The sequence below is a fragment of the Pempheris klunzingeri genome, chromosome 21, assembly GCF_042242105.1.
Source record: "Pempheris klunzingeri isolate RE-2024b chromosome 21, fPemKlu1.hap1, whole genome shotgun sequence".
Taxonomy (NCBI): Eukaryota; Metazoa; Chordata; class Actinopteri; order Acropomatiformes; family Pempheridae; genus Pempheris; species Pempheris klunzingeri.
In genome coordinates, this window is record NC_092032.1 from 6,396,046 (window position 1) to 6,410,618 (window position 14,573).

Genomic DNA, 14,573 nt, shown 5'->3' on the forward strand with positions numbered 1-14,573 from the left:
CCAAACGTGACGACACGCGGAACCAAGAAATCTGTAGCTGGAGTTGGATCGTGCTTGTGGAGATACTTTGGGTTTAGTCATATAAAATCAATTGTCTGTCTTTGCATCTTTTAGTTGTCAGGACCACTCGTGTTCTCAGTGATATTCAGTGTGAATAGTAGAAATCTAACCTTTAAGATCTCCCATTACAGGAGCATTCACCTCAGTAACTGTGTCCTAACAAGGAAATGAAAGTCAAACTAATAGATCTCGGTGCGTCCTGCTGTGTGGCTGCTGCTGTTCTGGAGGACCGTGTGCAGACTCTGTGGTGCAGGTGAGCATCTCCATGGCAGCGTGGGTGTGAAGCAGAGAGTGAATAGAAAAACCAATATTCAATATCATGTTGCTTTCAGGGCTCCAGAAGTGCATCTGTCAGAGGCCACTGACGTTTGCTCTCTGGGTCTTGTGGCCGCTGAGCTGGCTCTGGGCTATCCTCTGTATCCTCTGTATCCAGGAGAGCACGAGTATGACCTGGTGAGTGTTTACACCCTTTGGAGAGTCTCTTGATACTGAAAGTGACATGTGGAACGCTGTTTGTAAAGTGGGACTGGTTGTGTGTGTGGTGTCCAGATGAAATTCATTGTTGAGGCTCAGGGTCAACCAGCAGATCGTCTGCTTAACTGTGGATCACAAACCCGTCTACCGTATCTATCAGCCTGTCTGTCCCCTGAGGAGTCTCCTGCTGACACAGTGAGGACAGGAGGAGCTCCACGCCGGGCTCTGTGGGTGACACGGAGCAGGTGGGGGCTCAGCTCATGCCGAGAGACAAACGGTAGCGAAAAAGAGCTGCACAGACTCACAGAGCTGATGAAGAGGATGCTGGATGCTGCAGCACCTCGGCAGGTCTGATGCGTTGGTGGAGCGTGGAGCTGCAGCATCCGTGACGACAGGTAGCCGGAGCCACGTGTTCTCGATAGGAGCTGCGTGTGGCTGAGAGGACTTCATTAAACCTGACCGTCCTCCAGTGCTGAGAGCTGCTCAAGAGTGAAGAGTGTGCAGCCACAGACAGAGGACATCGTCCAACCACCACGTGCTGCAGCCAAATATTTCAGACTTTGACACATGAGTCCAGAGCACCTGCTGCCATTTTTCCGCACCCCAGTTCCTCTGATTTCATACATTTGAGTCGCTTGGCCATGTTTCCACGTAGGAGGTTTGGCTTTTTGTGGCTGTGCTCAGTCTCGCCACGATGACCTGTGACATCACACTGTCCTCCACATCCTCACCTTGGTAGCAGAGTTTGGCTGTTCCTCCCCCAGTTTTAATCCTCCTACAGCTGTTTCTGTTTCAGTTAAGTTCCAACCTACATATGAAACTGATGATCATTAGCAGCTGTTTGGTATAACTGGTTAATCACACACCTGACTAGGATCCTACAGAGTCCCTCACTTTGTGCAGGAGAACTGATGCTGAAGGCAAAAGGTGGTCTCACCAAATATTGACTTGATTTAGATTTTTCTTCTGTTCGCTCACTTTGCACTTCTTGTAAATTGCTAAAAATAGTTAAATTTTTATATTTTTGAAAGCGTTCTTACTTTGACCCACTATGACCGAAGGACAAACCTTCTGAACTGTGACGCTGTGGGACAGATTATTGTCTAAAATCCGTCTTTTCTCGTAGAAAAATACCTCTCAGATTTACTCTACTTAAACAAATTCCATAGATCCAAACCACAACTATGCCCGATTTATTGTAAAAGAACAAGACTAATAGCAGACATTAAGAGCACCGCTGCACTACATTAATTTTACCAGCAGATGCTCCTCATGTGCTCTGTGTTATTAGAAACCTCCAGTGATGGATCCATCTCAGTGCAACTGGTTAGAAAGCCTCAGCGGTTACAGACACAAATCCTGTGTCTTTCTTTTCTTTTCTTGTCTTTTGGTTCCAGATACAGTTGAGACATATTAACATACAAAACTAAAAAGTTTAAGTCGCAGATGGAAAGTCACTATTTTGAGTGTTGAAATCAAAGCACAAGGGTATATTTTGGCAAACAGACGTAAATGAAATATTCTTTAACTTTGGAGACCTACTTGACCAAGTACAGTTGTCTCAGCGTAAAACAGATCGCTCTTTTTTTTTTTTAATCCTTAAAGAGGATGGAGAGCTGGGTGTCTCCATCCTTACAGTTTCCCTTCTCCAGAGACAGATGATACAGAGCAGAGCAGTGCAAACTGTGCCTGCGACACAGACACAGGCAGTGCTGGGCATCTCTGTCACTGAGCTTTCTCGTGCACTGTCAAGTAAAAATGCTTAACAGTCTACCTGATGCCAGTTATTGGACTTTTAACGACTGTGATGTCTTTCACAGTTAAGTATTCAAGATATTTCCCAGATTGGTCAAACAAGTCAAGTTTATCAGGATAAAACCAGAAGTAATGAGATTTAGTCTCCAGAATAAAAGCTTAATGTGTCTACTTGAAAAGCCCCTCTGCTTAAATGAGCTTTACGTCCATGTTGTTTTAGGATTTGAAGCATGATGTGAGGATAAATCGTTTACTCTCTTTTTTTTTTAACAATTAAATTCAAATTTCCCTGTTACAACAACTCATTGACATGCAGCAAACTATTGTAAAGGCATACCCGGGGGAATTTATTGTGAAAGGCCTACCCGGAAGTTCAACGTTTTATTATGGGTGGCTTGATGTTTTAAAACTCCAGACACCTGTTGTTAAGGGATCCACACACACACACACACACACACACACACACACACACACACACACACACACACACACACACACCAATCACAAGTTACACTCTGCATCACATGGAGAGAGGAGGCGGTTGAACTCGGGGGCTCTGAGCCGGACAGTGCGGGCTTTGAGGGCAGCGGTTGCGGCTGTGAGAGACCAGGACAGCGCAGACTTTGTGGATTAATTTGTCTTTCTCCAGACGGGCCACCGCTCATTTTTCCGCCTCGGGAGTTTGTTTCAGCTGAAATGTTTCAGGATCCAGGTGTGTAGTTTCCTCTGACAATGTAACGCTGTAACCTTTATGTAGGTAACAGTAGCATCTGACCAGTAACTTTACCTAACGTGATTAGTTTCAGTGGAGTAAATTAACTGCGCACTTTTCACAGTGAAACCTGCCAGAAAAAGCCGTTGACATTTAGCCAAAGACGACACTTTAATGCCGCCTTTCGCTGACAAAAAGCTCCCTCGTTCTTGAGGGAACACCACTTTTTAAACTGTCCAAACTCACCGAATTGGCTCATCTCCAATCCACGAAGCATGTAGGACTTCTGCCGCCGTACATTTAGGTTAATTTAGCCGAGCTAAAGTTGACAACCTTAACGTTAAACACTAATGGTGGATCCGCGATCCAGCAGTCAGGACTGGGTGCAAAAAGTCGAAAATTTAGGACAAACAATGGTGCTTGGTCGATTTTATGTCTGCCGAATTAACTAGTAGACCTTAAAGATCGAGCAGTCTCAAAGGGGTTAAACTCGTCTCGTTTTATTGAGCAATAAGAAAGAAAACGTCCCACTGTGGGATTTTTAAGCGGCAGTGTCGTGTGCTTTGATTACCTGTGCACGGGGAGCGTGTCGCTCAGACCCACCTGTGTTTAACTATTTTCTTCACTGGTTTTACACTTAATTTGACAAAAGAGCGTTTGGCTTACACTTCAGATACCACTGAATTAAAGTGCAGAACATGTTTACATCAGTTAATATGGAGGGCTGTCATCACAAATGTACCTAGTTATTAGTTATATAAGTTTCACGTCCTGTGTGATCTGTTGTTATTCACAGCCAAACATGTAGTGACTGTTGTACTGTAGCTACAGACTGGTTGGATCTGTCAGATTATGTTTGGGGGTTGTAATTTATATCATTACTGAATTAAGATCACAAATACAGAAGCATATTTACCACTACAACCATTGTCTGATTGAGTTTCCTCACACATTGTTCAAAAGGGCAGACTCCTTGAAATATTCCTGACAGGAACTGTCCAGCTGATTGACCCATTCAGACTCTCTGCATGTTCATGACATGCCATCCTTCTGCAAACGACAGACGAGCCATTTCACAGTGTTGTGAACACCATGAAAAACCGTCTTAGTAAAACAGAAGCTGGGTGAAGAATTGTCCAACTGTATTTGTTGCTGTTGGGGTTTATGTCACGTTAAGACCCAGCTGGTCGTGAGTTCCACCTGTGAAACAGACAGTACTGTCATGGCACTCTAAATGGTCCTTATGAGGATTAAAAGTCTTCTGTCTCCTTGGCAGCATCCTTCATCCCTGTTGTGGTGCAGTGCTGGGTCTGAGAACGGAGCTGAACTGCGGGATAACAGTCACCAGGCCTGAGGGCCACCGGACCCATAAGACATGCTGGCTGCCATGCTGCGCCAGAGCACTGGTGGAGGATCAGGAGGAGGAGGAGGAGGCGGCAGCGGTGGCGGCGGTGGAACCAAACTCTCTCTCGGCATCTCCCGCCTCTCCAGCTCCAGCTTGGGTTCTGCAAGTCCAAACGTTTCCAGCGTGGGGCCCTGGGTGCCAGGCAGGGTCTCCAAGAGCGGCTCGGTGAGCTCGGACAGCCCAGACATCCCCGCCACAGACCCAAACTACATCATGCAGCTGGTCAGCGACGTGCGCAAGTTTGCTGATGTGCTTCTGCAACTTAAAGAAGTTTTCAACTCCAAAGGTATGTTTGGAAAGGGTGAACACTGGCCTCATGGGAAATGTGTTTCTGCCGATGATCAAAAGCATCATGCATGCTCCTAACTACACAATGCTTTTTTTTTTTTTTAGATAGTAATGTTTCACACCTATAATAAATCAGTTATGTTCACACTACTGGGCTCAAATACTAACGTGAGCCATATCGGTTGCTATTTTCATTTGCCATTTTAGATGTGGACTTTTCAATAAGCTCCCCATGTGAGTGCTTCCACATGTTAGCCATGACATGTCGTCGTGTTATCCTGTTTTTTGTGGTTACACGAACACATCAGAGTGGTTAAACCTGCCTTTGTTCTGCTTCATGATTATTATGACAAACAAGTCTCAAATGCAAGCTGAGAATGTCCTTTAAAATCTGAACTTGTGGCTGTGTGTGTGTGTGTGTGTGAGGGAGGGAGGGGGGGTTAGTGTAGTGTAAGCACAGCCAAAGCAGTTTATAACGGGCCGTAGCTGCCAGTCAACTCTTGTGCACACACTGTTGCTTTCAGCACAATGTACACAGTCCCAGGTCTATCTGCCTGTTTTGTCCGACTGTGGCCTTGGCAGCTCGGTCACTCAACCAGCCTTATCTCACTGTTAGTTTGCTTCTTGCCCTCCTTGTCCTTTTACTTCTGTCTGTAAAGGAGAAAATACAAAGAAAGTGTATGCACTAGTCTCTCCAAGAACTGTTAATGACGGGCTGGATAAATGACAAGGTCTCGGCACCTTGCAGAACAATTCTCAATTTTCTGGTTAACTTGCGAGTCAAGTCAAGGATGCTTGCCACAAACAGTACCCTTCTGATTACACTACATCATTTAAATGTGCAATACTTTCATTGTAGTCATTACAGGGGAGCGGTTAAACAGGGGAAATGCTGTGCTGACTCCCCAGCTTTTTAAACCAGAATAAAACACTCTCTTAGCTGCTATCTATCGGGATTCTCTTCACCAGTGAGGAATTGGGTAATTTCCAAACTATAAGGCAGTTTAGAGACAGGGATGAGACGTGCTCCTATCTCTGTTATTGTGTACATTTGTGAGGGTAGTTATTACATTCCTGACTTCGTATGTTCAGTGTTTTTCTTGGATCAGTCCCAAATTTGTTAATCCGGAGACCTGGTAAAGAACGTCTAATTACCACTGTGCCATGACACCCACGGCCTGGAAAAAAGGAATCCCAGGCTTTTTTTTTTTTTTTTTTTTGTCTGGAGAGGTCAGCAAAGGTGCTTGACCTGGCTGGACATGTCGGCATTATAGAGAGTAAGACTTGCAGCAGGCACTTTTTAAGCTTGAGAGACTTTTCAGTGACCTGTCAGCATGCCAAGGATCAAAGCAGTAAATCATCATGTGCAGGAGATTGATGTCTGCAGCTTTACGGAGCAGAAGGTGGCTTCAAATAAGAAATAAGCCTCGAGCGTTCATTGCTTTTCTATTTCTTACTTAGTCAAGTGTAATTAGCTTTGGATGAAGTTGTGATAATGGTCTGTTAAATAGCAATCTAAGGGTGATCAACACACAACGTGCATGCCCAGGTTCTTGCTATGTAACAAGGTTGCATAGCCGACATATTAGACATTTTGCCTTTGCTGCTTGTCATTAAGAAACTAGTTTATAATCTGTGCTCTCTCCGAATAACAAGTGCACAGACTGAGTAGAACTTCAGAACACCATACCTTAAATGGGCTTAAAGCAAACCCATGAAGAACATTACTCAGCGACCGTCAGCCCACTCCGCTGCTAACGTAGTTGCACTCAATTTACAGGTCCAGTAAGCACAAGCTCTATTATGCAAATGCAGTCACTGAGATGCTGGGATGATTGTAAAGCAAAGTATTCCCATTAGTGGGCTTATTTTAGCTAAATGCAGGAAAAGGTAGGTTTTGGAAAATGGGCTGATTGCAATTTAGAAAGCGGACGTCTCCACAGCCGAGGAGAGCGGCAAAGAGATCTTTGTTCTCGGAGTCATTTGAAGCTCCAGGAAAAAAGTGAAATAGTCAGAATGTGTGATAAATCAGTTGTTTCACGTGGGGACACGCTTGACCTCATGGTCCGTCAGGATGGTCTGTGCTTCTCGCCAATAAACGTCTTCAAAGTGTCATTGTTGCAGTTTAGCACGCCAGAGCTTTAGCACAGCTTGCTAACAGATTGTTGGGAGTCAATGACTTGTGCTGCGATTGGATGTGATTTATGGCCATATTGTCTGTGCAACCTGTCATTACCCTGGCCACTCATTGAAACCCAAGGGAACCTCCCTTTTTTACCAGGCAAGGCTAATAGTCAAGGGCAATATTGAGCTTAGAGTCGTGTATCCCCCGAACAGTGCCTGTATTCACAGTCAACGACGTGAGTCTGACACCCATTGTCCAAGGAGGCATCTCCAGACTAGCATGCTGCTGCTATCTGGCAGCTTTTGCAGGGATGATTCTTTCCCAAGTCAAGAATAGCTGTGGCCTGTGGGATTGGTCCCTGAGGGGTTTCCTCAGCCAGTTCCATTAAAGAATGTTTTATTTTTAAGTTTATTTGTCTAGCAATGCACATCAACCTTAAATGGTAATTATAACATGGTTGCTGTTCAGTTGTGGTCGGAGTCAGTGACGCATTGCTACATTTTGTTTGTTTCTAGTGTTTATGTGCCTTCAGTGCACAGAGTCAGGTCAGTGCTGATTTCTCTTCTCTGCATCTGCAGTGTGTGACAGATATTTACATACCTCTTTAAAGGATAACTTTTCAAACCTGGGTCCTATTTTTATTTATTTTATTTTATTTTTTACATATTTTGGGTTTGAAATGACCGGTGGGTATAAAAACTTGTAGAATTGGCCCAGTAGATCTCCTCAACCGGCAGCTGAGAGCAGGCAGTGAACAGGCTGCAATAACGGCAATGCAATCCTTTGGGGCAACTGCACTTGATCAAAGTACGTCCCCTACAAGTGCTTGTGTTCGCCACTGACGGGCTCAGATTGCTGTTCAAAGTGTCTGACAACATAACCGACACGATCACTGCAGAGACAGATCTGTACGATCCTTTTTGTTCAGCCAGAACCAGCCGTTGTAGCATGCTGCTCAAACACACCAGAGCCCATTGACAAAAACAGCTGTTTTACCTTGCAGTGCCTGAGACTGGCTTTCCTACTGTTAGTTTGTTTGTGGTGCTGTGTGTTACAAGAATATAGTAGTCACACAATAACACAAACGAACTAACTGATAGAGACAGCGATAGACTGGCAACTGTCCTGTAAATGACTTTTTTTTGTCAGGGGAGTCTGATGCCTTTGAACTGAGAGATGTAATGGCTATTTCTGGTTAAACAAAAAGGATCTAACAGGTCTGTCTCTGCAGAGATCCTTTCTATAACAGTCTGAGCCTGTCAGTGGCAAAAAACAAGCACCTTTAATAGATATACGGGAGCGGTTGTGTTATCTTTTATGGTCGTAAACTTGTCCAGTGTCTACTTGTGAAGGACATGTCAGTAATTGTGGGGATTATTGTTTTGATGTTTGAAGACCAGAAGAGTATAGGAAGTGGTCTCTGTGGCCTTTGTGTTTGTGACAGTAACTGGGGCCTCTGAAGCTCCCCGTCATAAGATCAGCGTTCGGCCCTAGCGTGTTGTCATTAAAACAAACAGACTCCAACACTGTTTTTCAGTTGCTGTGTTTTGCTGGAGCTCTGCAGAAGACCGTGCATCTCATCACCTATTTTAGGACTGAGGGTGTATTGTTGTGGCTACCTGTCTGACTGGGACAGGTATGTCATTAGTGTTTTCATGCTACTGTGCTGCCAAGCAGAATGATGGCCAATTTTGCGCATCAGCTTCTTAAGAAGGAAAACTGCACCAGCAAGCTTTTGGCTCAGTGAAGCTGAGGAGAACATATAATACATTTATATGTTATTAGAGTGCTACAATTATCTACATCATCTAGCTCTGTCTGTATTGTGATTAAGGAAGATTGTTCTTGAATTGAAACAGGTCAGATTTACTAATAACTTAATGCTGTTCCCTTTTCAGTAGACCGTAGGCAGCCTACTGCAACTTTAGGTCAGTTCTTTGTTCATTTGCAGCTCCCAGACAGACTGTTTTTCTCTTGTGTGTCGGTTGTGTTTGCACAGATATTCAATCACCAGTGTGTATATCACCTGTCCGTTGGAGATTTTAAAATGAAGTGAAACATAACCACGCTTTTAATTAAGTCCGTTTTCAGTGCCACATGTGAATGTTGAACCACCCACACCTGGTTGTGGCTAACAAGCTCTCCTCAGTCCCATTGTGCCATCCTTCCATTACAACTCCTAAATATTGTGCAATGCCAGCCGTCTTTCCTAGAAAGAATGGCTGGGCATGAAGGCTCATCATCTCAGTCACAGCCATTAGTCACAGTTTTTATTTGTGAGTTTTAATTTGTGACACACATGCCTTATGTCAGCTGTGTGTTGTGCTTCGAGGTCATAAGCAATGAGTCATAACTGTCCACAGGTATTCTGTATGGCTTTTGGAGGCTCCTTCCTTAAAGTCAGTGTGCGGTTCATGGTTTTAATGATTAACAGGTCCCTACTAACACAGGTGTTGTGTAATGTTCCCAAATACACTTAAATGCACCTGACCACTCGCTGTGCTACAATTTTGTGGCTTTAGAGGTACTTTTTTTTTTTTGGAATCATCGACAGTAAAGACAATGGTAAAATGGTTGCATTGATGTGGAACTTAACTCTACTGAGTTGCATTTTGGCTTCATTTGTGTGGCTCTAGTTGAAATGTGCTGTAAAGATGTGGGAAATAAGTGCCTTTTCTCTGCACGTCTGCAGAGTATTCTACCATGATGCTAAAGCTTTGTGGGAAAGTGGTTCTGGTCTGGGTCCTCAGAGAAAGCCTAAATGCTATTTTAGTGATTTGTATTCTAAATCACCCCCTGTGAAATACCAGCCTAAAATTAGCCCTACTTGGGCTTTTCACTAACCATTCCAGACTTTCTTAATGGCGGTAACTGCTCTGTTTAGACAGGCTATCCCTCTGGGTCTAGGATCCACAGTGAAGCATTGCAAGCTTTTTCTTTCCTCCAAAAAGTTCCTTTTATGGTTCTTTACTGTGCCCATATTTAAAGTCACTGTAAATTATCACAAGCACAAGACAACTAGCCTTGCTTACTTTAAGGTTGTCTCTTAAAGATAAAGATACATTTCCTAGATTAGATTTTCCAAAGATCTCGAATTAATCACACTGTAAACTTATCTTGCTGACTAAGCTGCCTAACAGGATTTATTACATTACCGTAATTGTTTTGGGTGATTTTTTTTTTTGGTTTAAAAGCACATCTATTGTCTCAGCATTAGTGAGCGCAGTGCTGGGGTTAGATCTTTGGATTGTTACCCCCTGGGATTAAAAGTATTTTGACATATGGCAGGTCAGTTTATCCCCTCTGCTCGAGGCAGCTAAATATTAAATCATTAAATCATTAAATCATAAATAGTACAGAACACTGTTGGCTTACAATCTATCTTCAGTGCACAATGGCTGCAATTATGGCATGCTGTATACAGGTGCCGAAACCATGTTGACTTGTCAAGTTTAATAGCCCGACTGCACTTGAAGATTTGTAAGTTGTTTTCAAGTTGTAACCCAAGGGAGCTCCCTCTCTGTGTGTCTCTCTCCTTCCTTCCCTCCAGTAAAATTTATGGTTATGGGCCCTGTTTTTGCTGGGGCAGCTTTGTTCCAGGAGGCTGTTGATGTCTGCCACACACCAAGATAAAACTCCAGGATTCCCACACTACACATGAGAAGCCAAGGATTGTGGGCTCCGATGAAGGACTGTACTTTAGACACTTTACTACAGGAATCTTCTTGTATACACAATTGATGCTTTTGTCCAACTGTAAAGTAATATAATATTGAAGATGGCAGGATTCTTCAGCATTCTTACCCACACAACTCGGAACAAAGATGGCAGATTAAATCAGCACCCACTTGGCTGCATGATCAGGGGACCACCCCTCGCCCTCCTTGGATTAAGACTTTAAAACAAGGATGGCAAATTTATCCTCTGAATAAGCTTAAGTAGCCCTCAAATCTGTAGCTTCAACCCCTGCATGGGATTACAGTCATCTCGAATTAGTTAAAGCAGCGTTAATTTGACATCCTGCACTTTTAAACAACATGCGCGCTGTAAATTATTCATCAACTAATACAGTCTTTTGATTTGGATACATCCATTTTTGTGATCAATAAGTCATTTATCATTAAGAGCTCATTGAAGACACAAAACTTTTTTTTTTGTTGAAACCTGAGAAATTGTCATGAGCTTTTTTTGCAACACAAGTTGATTACGTGATCACAGATTAAAGCAACTCAGCTAAATAATTTGAGTCATATTAAAACAAGCAAATTAACAAAGCATGTCAGCAGTCAAAATTGCTACTCTGGCTCTCTTTCCTCCTGTTGTTACTCAGCAATTGAATATTGAATTTAATGATTTTGTGGAAGATACAAGTTTGTCTGAGTGCAAAGTCTTGAAACAGTCAAATGGGGCTGAGGACTGCAAATCCCTATATCAAGATACAAAATAACATGGCCTACCCTGATCTCCTTTAGTCTGCGTGCTACTGAAGGGCGTGTTTTTGTGGTGTAGTGACTGTTACTGTGTGACTGTGTACTGTGTCAGCTTTGCAAGGGAGAATTTGAAAGAAGAGTCAGCCATGCTGAACTGATGAGATGCTACAGGTGACAAGTGCTTATTTCAATTTCAGCATGCCAGAGGCACTGACTGTGTTTACTTATGGCCAAGCGCAGTCTTTGAGCGAAATCAAGTTTTCAATCTTTTTCACAGATTTTTCTCTTATAGATTTCTTATCTGCTTCGTTTTTTTGTAATTCCCTGTGCAGCAACAAGTATACTGACTATAACTGGCCTTGTTTTACTATGAGAGCAAACCTTGGAGCATATTCGCTTGTGACGGGGTCAGCCCCATGCTGGCTACAGCACATATCTTGTTGGAAGTCAACGGAGCTGATGGGAGCGAGAGGAATGACCAGCCGTCGGTTTTGTCCACAACTTTCTGTAAGTTTACGGACTCTGGTTTCTGTGCTCAGTGAAAGGAACAGAGACCCTGTTTGATGTGGAGGTAAACAGACTGAGCGTGAAGCATAGCCAGGACCAATTGGGGTCTGCCCTGTCTTGTGAGACTCAAATTAGGTCCCATTGGGGTGTAGATTAGAGAGGGTATATTTGTCCCAGTTCCTTTTTTATAATCAGTGTTGTTCCAGCTGTATGCATAAAAACAACTCCCTTAAACTCTTGATGTTGCCTAAAATTGAGAGATACTTTGAATTAGAAAAGGTTGTTTATATTTTACCAACTTAAATGCCTTGACAGTTATGAGAGTAAGTTTTCTAATGCAAGCTTTCTATTGCAAAAAGCCCATTCTCTCAGGATTAGGATTCTAGTAAAGCTAAACAGTGTCCTCTTGTTCTCCAATGCTGTATTTGCCCCCAACCTCAGCCCCCTCACCTCCCTGTTCTGCCCCTTGACAGGTGTACTGAAGGGGCCCATCTTTGTACTTATTGGACAGTTCTTCCAGCTCGCTGGCTTGCTGATGTTCCTTTGCCTACATTACACAGCTTGGGAAGCAACTGTAGTCTCTTCAGCCTAATGCCTGACTTGTTTGGCTGCCAGCTAGAGGTTGCACGGTGGGGGGATTTGCAGTTTCTCTTAAAGAAAGCATAGTTGGAATGCCAACCTTCAGAGCTCTGCATCAACAGTAGGTGGTGGTGGTGGTGGTGGTGATGATGTGGGGGGGTATCCAGAGAGAAAGCTTGCCTGTCTTTCCTCACTGTGACAGACAGCTCCAAAGAGAAATGAAAGAGGGGGAAAAACAAATTCTTCCCTCCACACTGGGAATCTCATTTATATGCGAAGGACTCAAGAGAGAAATATCCAAGGGTAAATGTGTCTGTTGGCTAAAAGATCTAGGAACATTTTACCAGTTCACACATGGATTTTAGGATACTTCCCCATCAGATCTTTAATATTGGAGCTTGCAATATGTGGTTCCATAATTTGTTCCTCCCTTGCAGTCAAACTTAATGTCAGGCATTTCCTGTTTTCAGCCTTCATTGAACCTAGTTTTAAATACATTTCTGGTTTCCTGAGCTAATGGCTAACAAGCCTGACAAAGGCAGTAGCCTGCAGAGTGGGAACATAAAAGCCCCCCAGCTAGGTGGAAGGTGGTGTGTGTCTAGCCTCTTTTTTAAACGCCAACTCTTTGTGCATGCAGCCATGGGAAAAAGGGCTTCAAAGGTAAAGCAACAGGGAATGCCTCGATATGAACATAGAGCTCTAGGAAAGCAAAGTGTCCCTTGCCTTTTACCAGCTGCATGTAATCTGCTAATCCGTAGAGTGGACCACCGGTGGTCTGTCGACAGAGGTGGACCAGGGCCACTGACCACAGGAAGTATGTTTGGGAGGGGGATATCAAGGGACATATGGGCCACCCATTGCAGTGACCCTGCCAAAGTGTTAAAGGTTAAGTGGACCCATTTTGCAAGGCCCCCTTATAGTCGGGCAAAGACATAGTTCATATGTGGATTGAAACGATGGGGTCATTTTTAGCAATGCACATGAATACCCCATTTAAAGATGTAGTACTGGTGAGAGGGTTATGTGAAAGAATGTGGCATTTCACCCTAGCCAAGTAAAGAAGAATCCATTTGAACAAAACAAAGGTTATTAAGTCACACAGTGATTGATTATTAGACCCACATTTGGTTACTTGTCTTTTGAAGAAGGGGCAAAGTCTGAAAGGAGCCCCTTGAAATCTAGCCTTACCATAGATTTTGATGAATGCACAATTTCTTTGAAACAACTGCCACTACAGAGTCGTAGTTGGTTATTAAGGGGTGAGATGCTGGAATGTCCAGCTGTGGTCTGACTCAATAGAACACATTGGGAGGTTTTGATTGACATTGGTCATGGCTAGCCTGTCCAACATCCTATTTAGCCCCCTTTGCCATGAGCTGCCATGAGATTTGATCGGACCTCTTCAGACCCAGTTGTGACATGTTTAGTGATTTCACACTTGCTTTGTGGCAATAAGCACCCCTCCGTTCCCTCAAATGTTTTGAAGCATAAATAATACATTGCTCCCATGATTTGCAATGCATGACTGAGCATAGCTAGGGTCAGAGCAAAAGGAATGTTGCCAAGTCATATTGTGTCAGGCCCTAGTGGACGTTTTGTGCTTTAAAGAGTCAAGCCATTGATTCTAAGTCCCAAATGAGAGCATTTCCTTATGTTGCACATAAAAAAGCATCAGTGCATTGATGGTCTAGCGAGACAACATTTTATTTTTATGTGGAAGGCCATAGATTGTGGGCAGATATTAAGTTTTAACATTGCATGTTGCGTGACACCAGTAGATCCGTCTCTATTGTAATGTGTGTTTAAACTAGACAGTTAGGCAAATAATCAAGCTTGCCCATTGCATCAACCCTGCAGGTTAGCACTGAGCTTAAGTACCAAATAAATTATTTGAAATGATGAATATGAAAAACAGGGGTTTTAGTGGAACCTCACAAAGAGAAGAATATTAATTCACAAATGTCCCAGGTAAAGAATTTTGCTATGGCTGCTGGTTTCATGCTCACCAGTATTATCTCCCTACATACTGCACAGACTAAATCAACAAATGTGATGTTCTTTCTATTCTCGATCATCAGGACGAAACGATATCAAACGGCAGTCTGTGGCTTCAAGTTAGTGCAGTTGTAGGTTCATAACATGCAAATGTCAGTGAACCTCTGCTGCACAATGTTTTGGTATTGAGGTGTCATCTCGATGGTGAATGATCTGACCATGTTTTCATTATGAATCCCCCTC

General features: G+C 43.3%; 1 protein-coding gene across 1 annotated transcript in view; it reads left to right on the forward strand.

Moving 5' to 3' along the window:
- The first annotated feature begins 2,953 nt into the window (after positions 1 to 2,953).
- Positions 2,954 to 14,573, forward strand: part of arhgap29a (Rho GTPase activating protein 29a) — a 33,818-nt gene continuing 22,198 nt past the window's right edge. The window contains exons 1-2 of the mRNA XM_070852887.1: positions 2,954 to 3,001; positions 4,278 to 4,692. Coding sequence (XP_070708988.1) covers positions 4,377 to 4,692 — 316 coding nt within the window. The 5' untranslated portion in view covers positions 2,954 to 3,001; positions 4,278 to 4,376. The remainder of the gene's footprint in view (positions 3,002 to 4,277; positions 4,693 to 14,573) is intronic.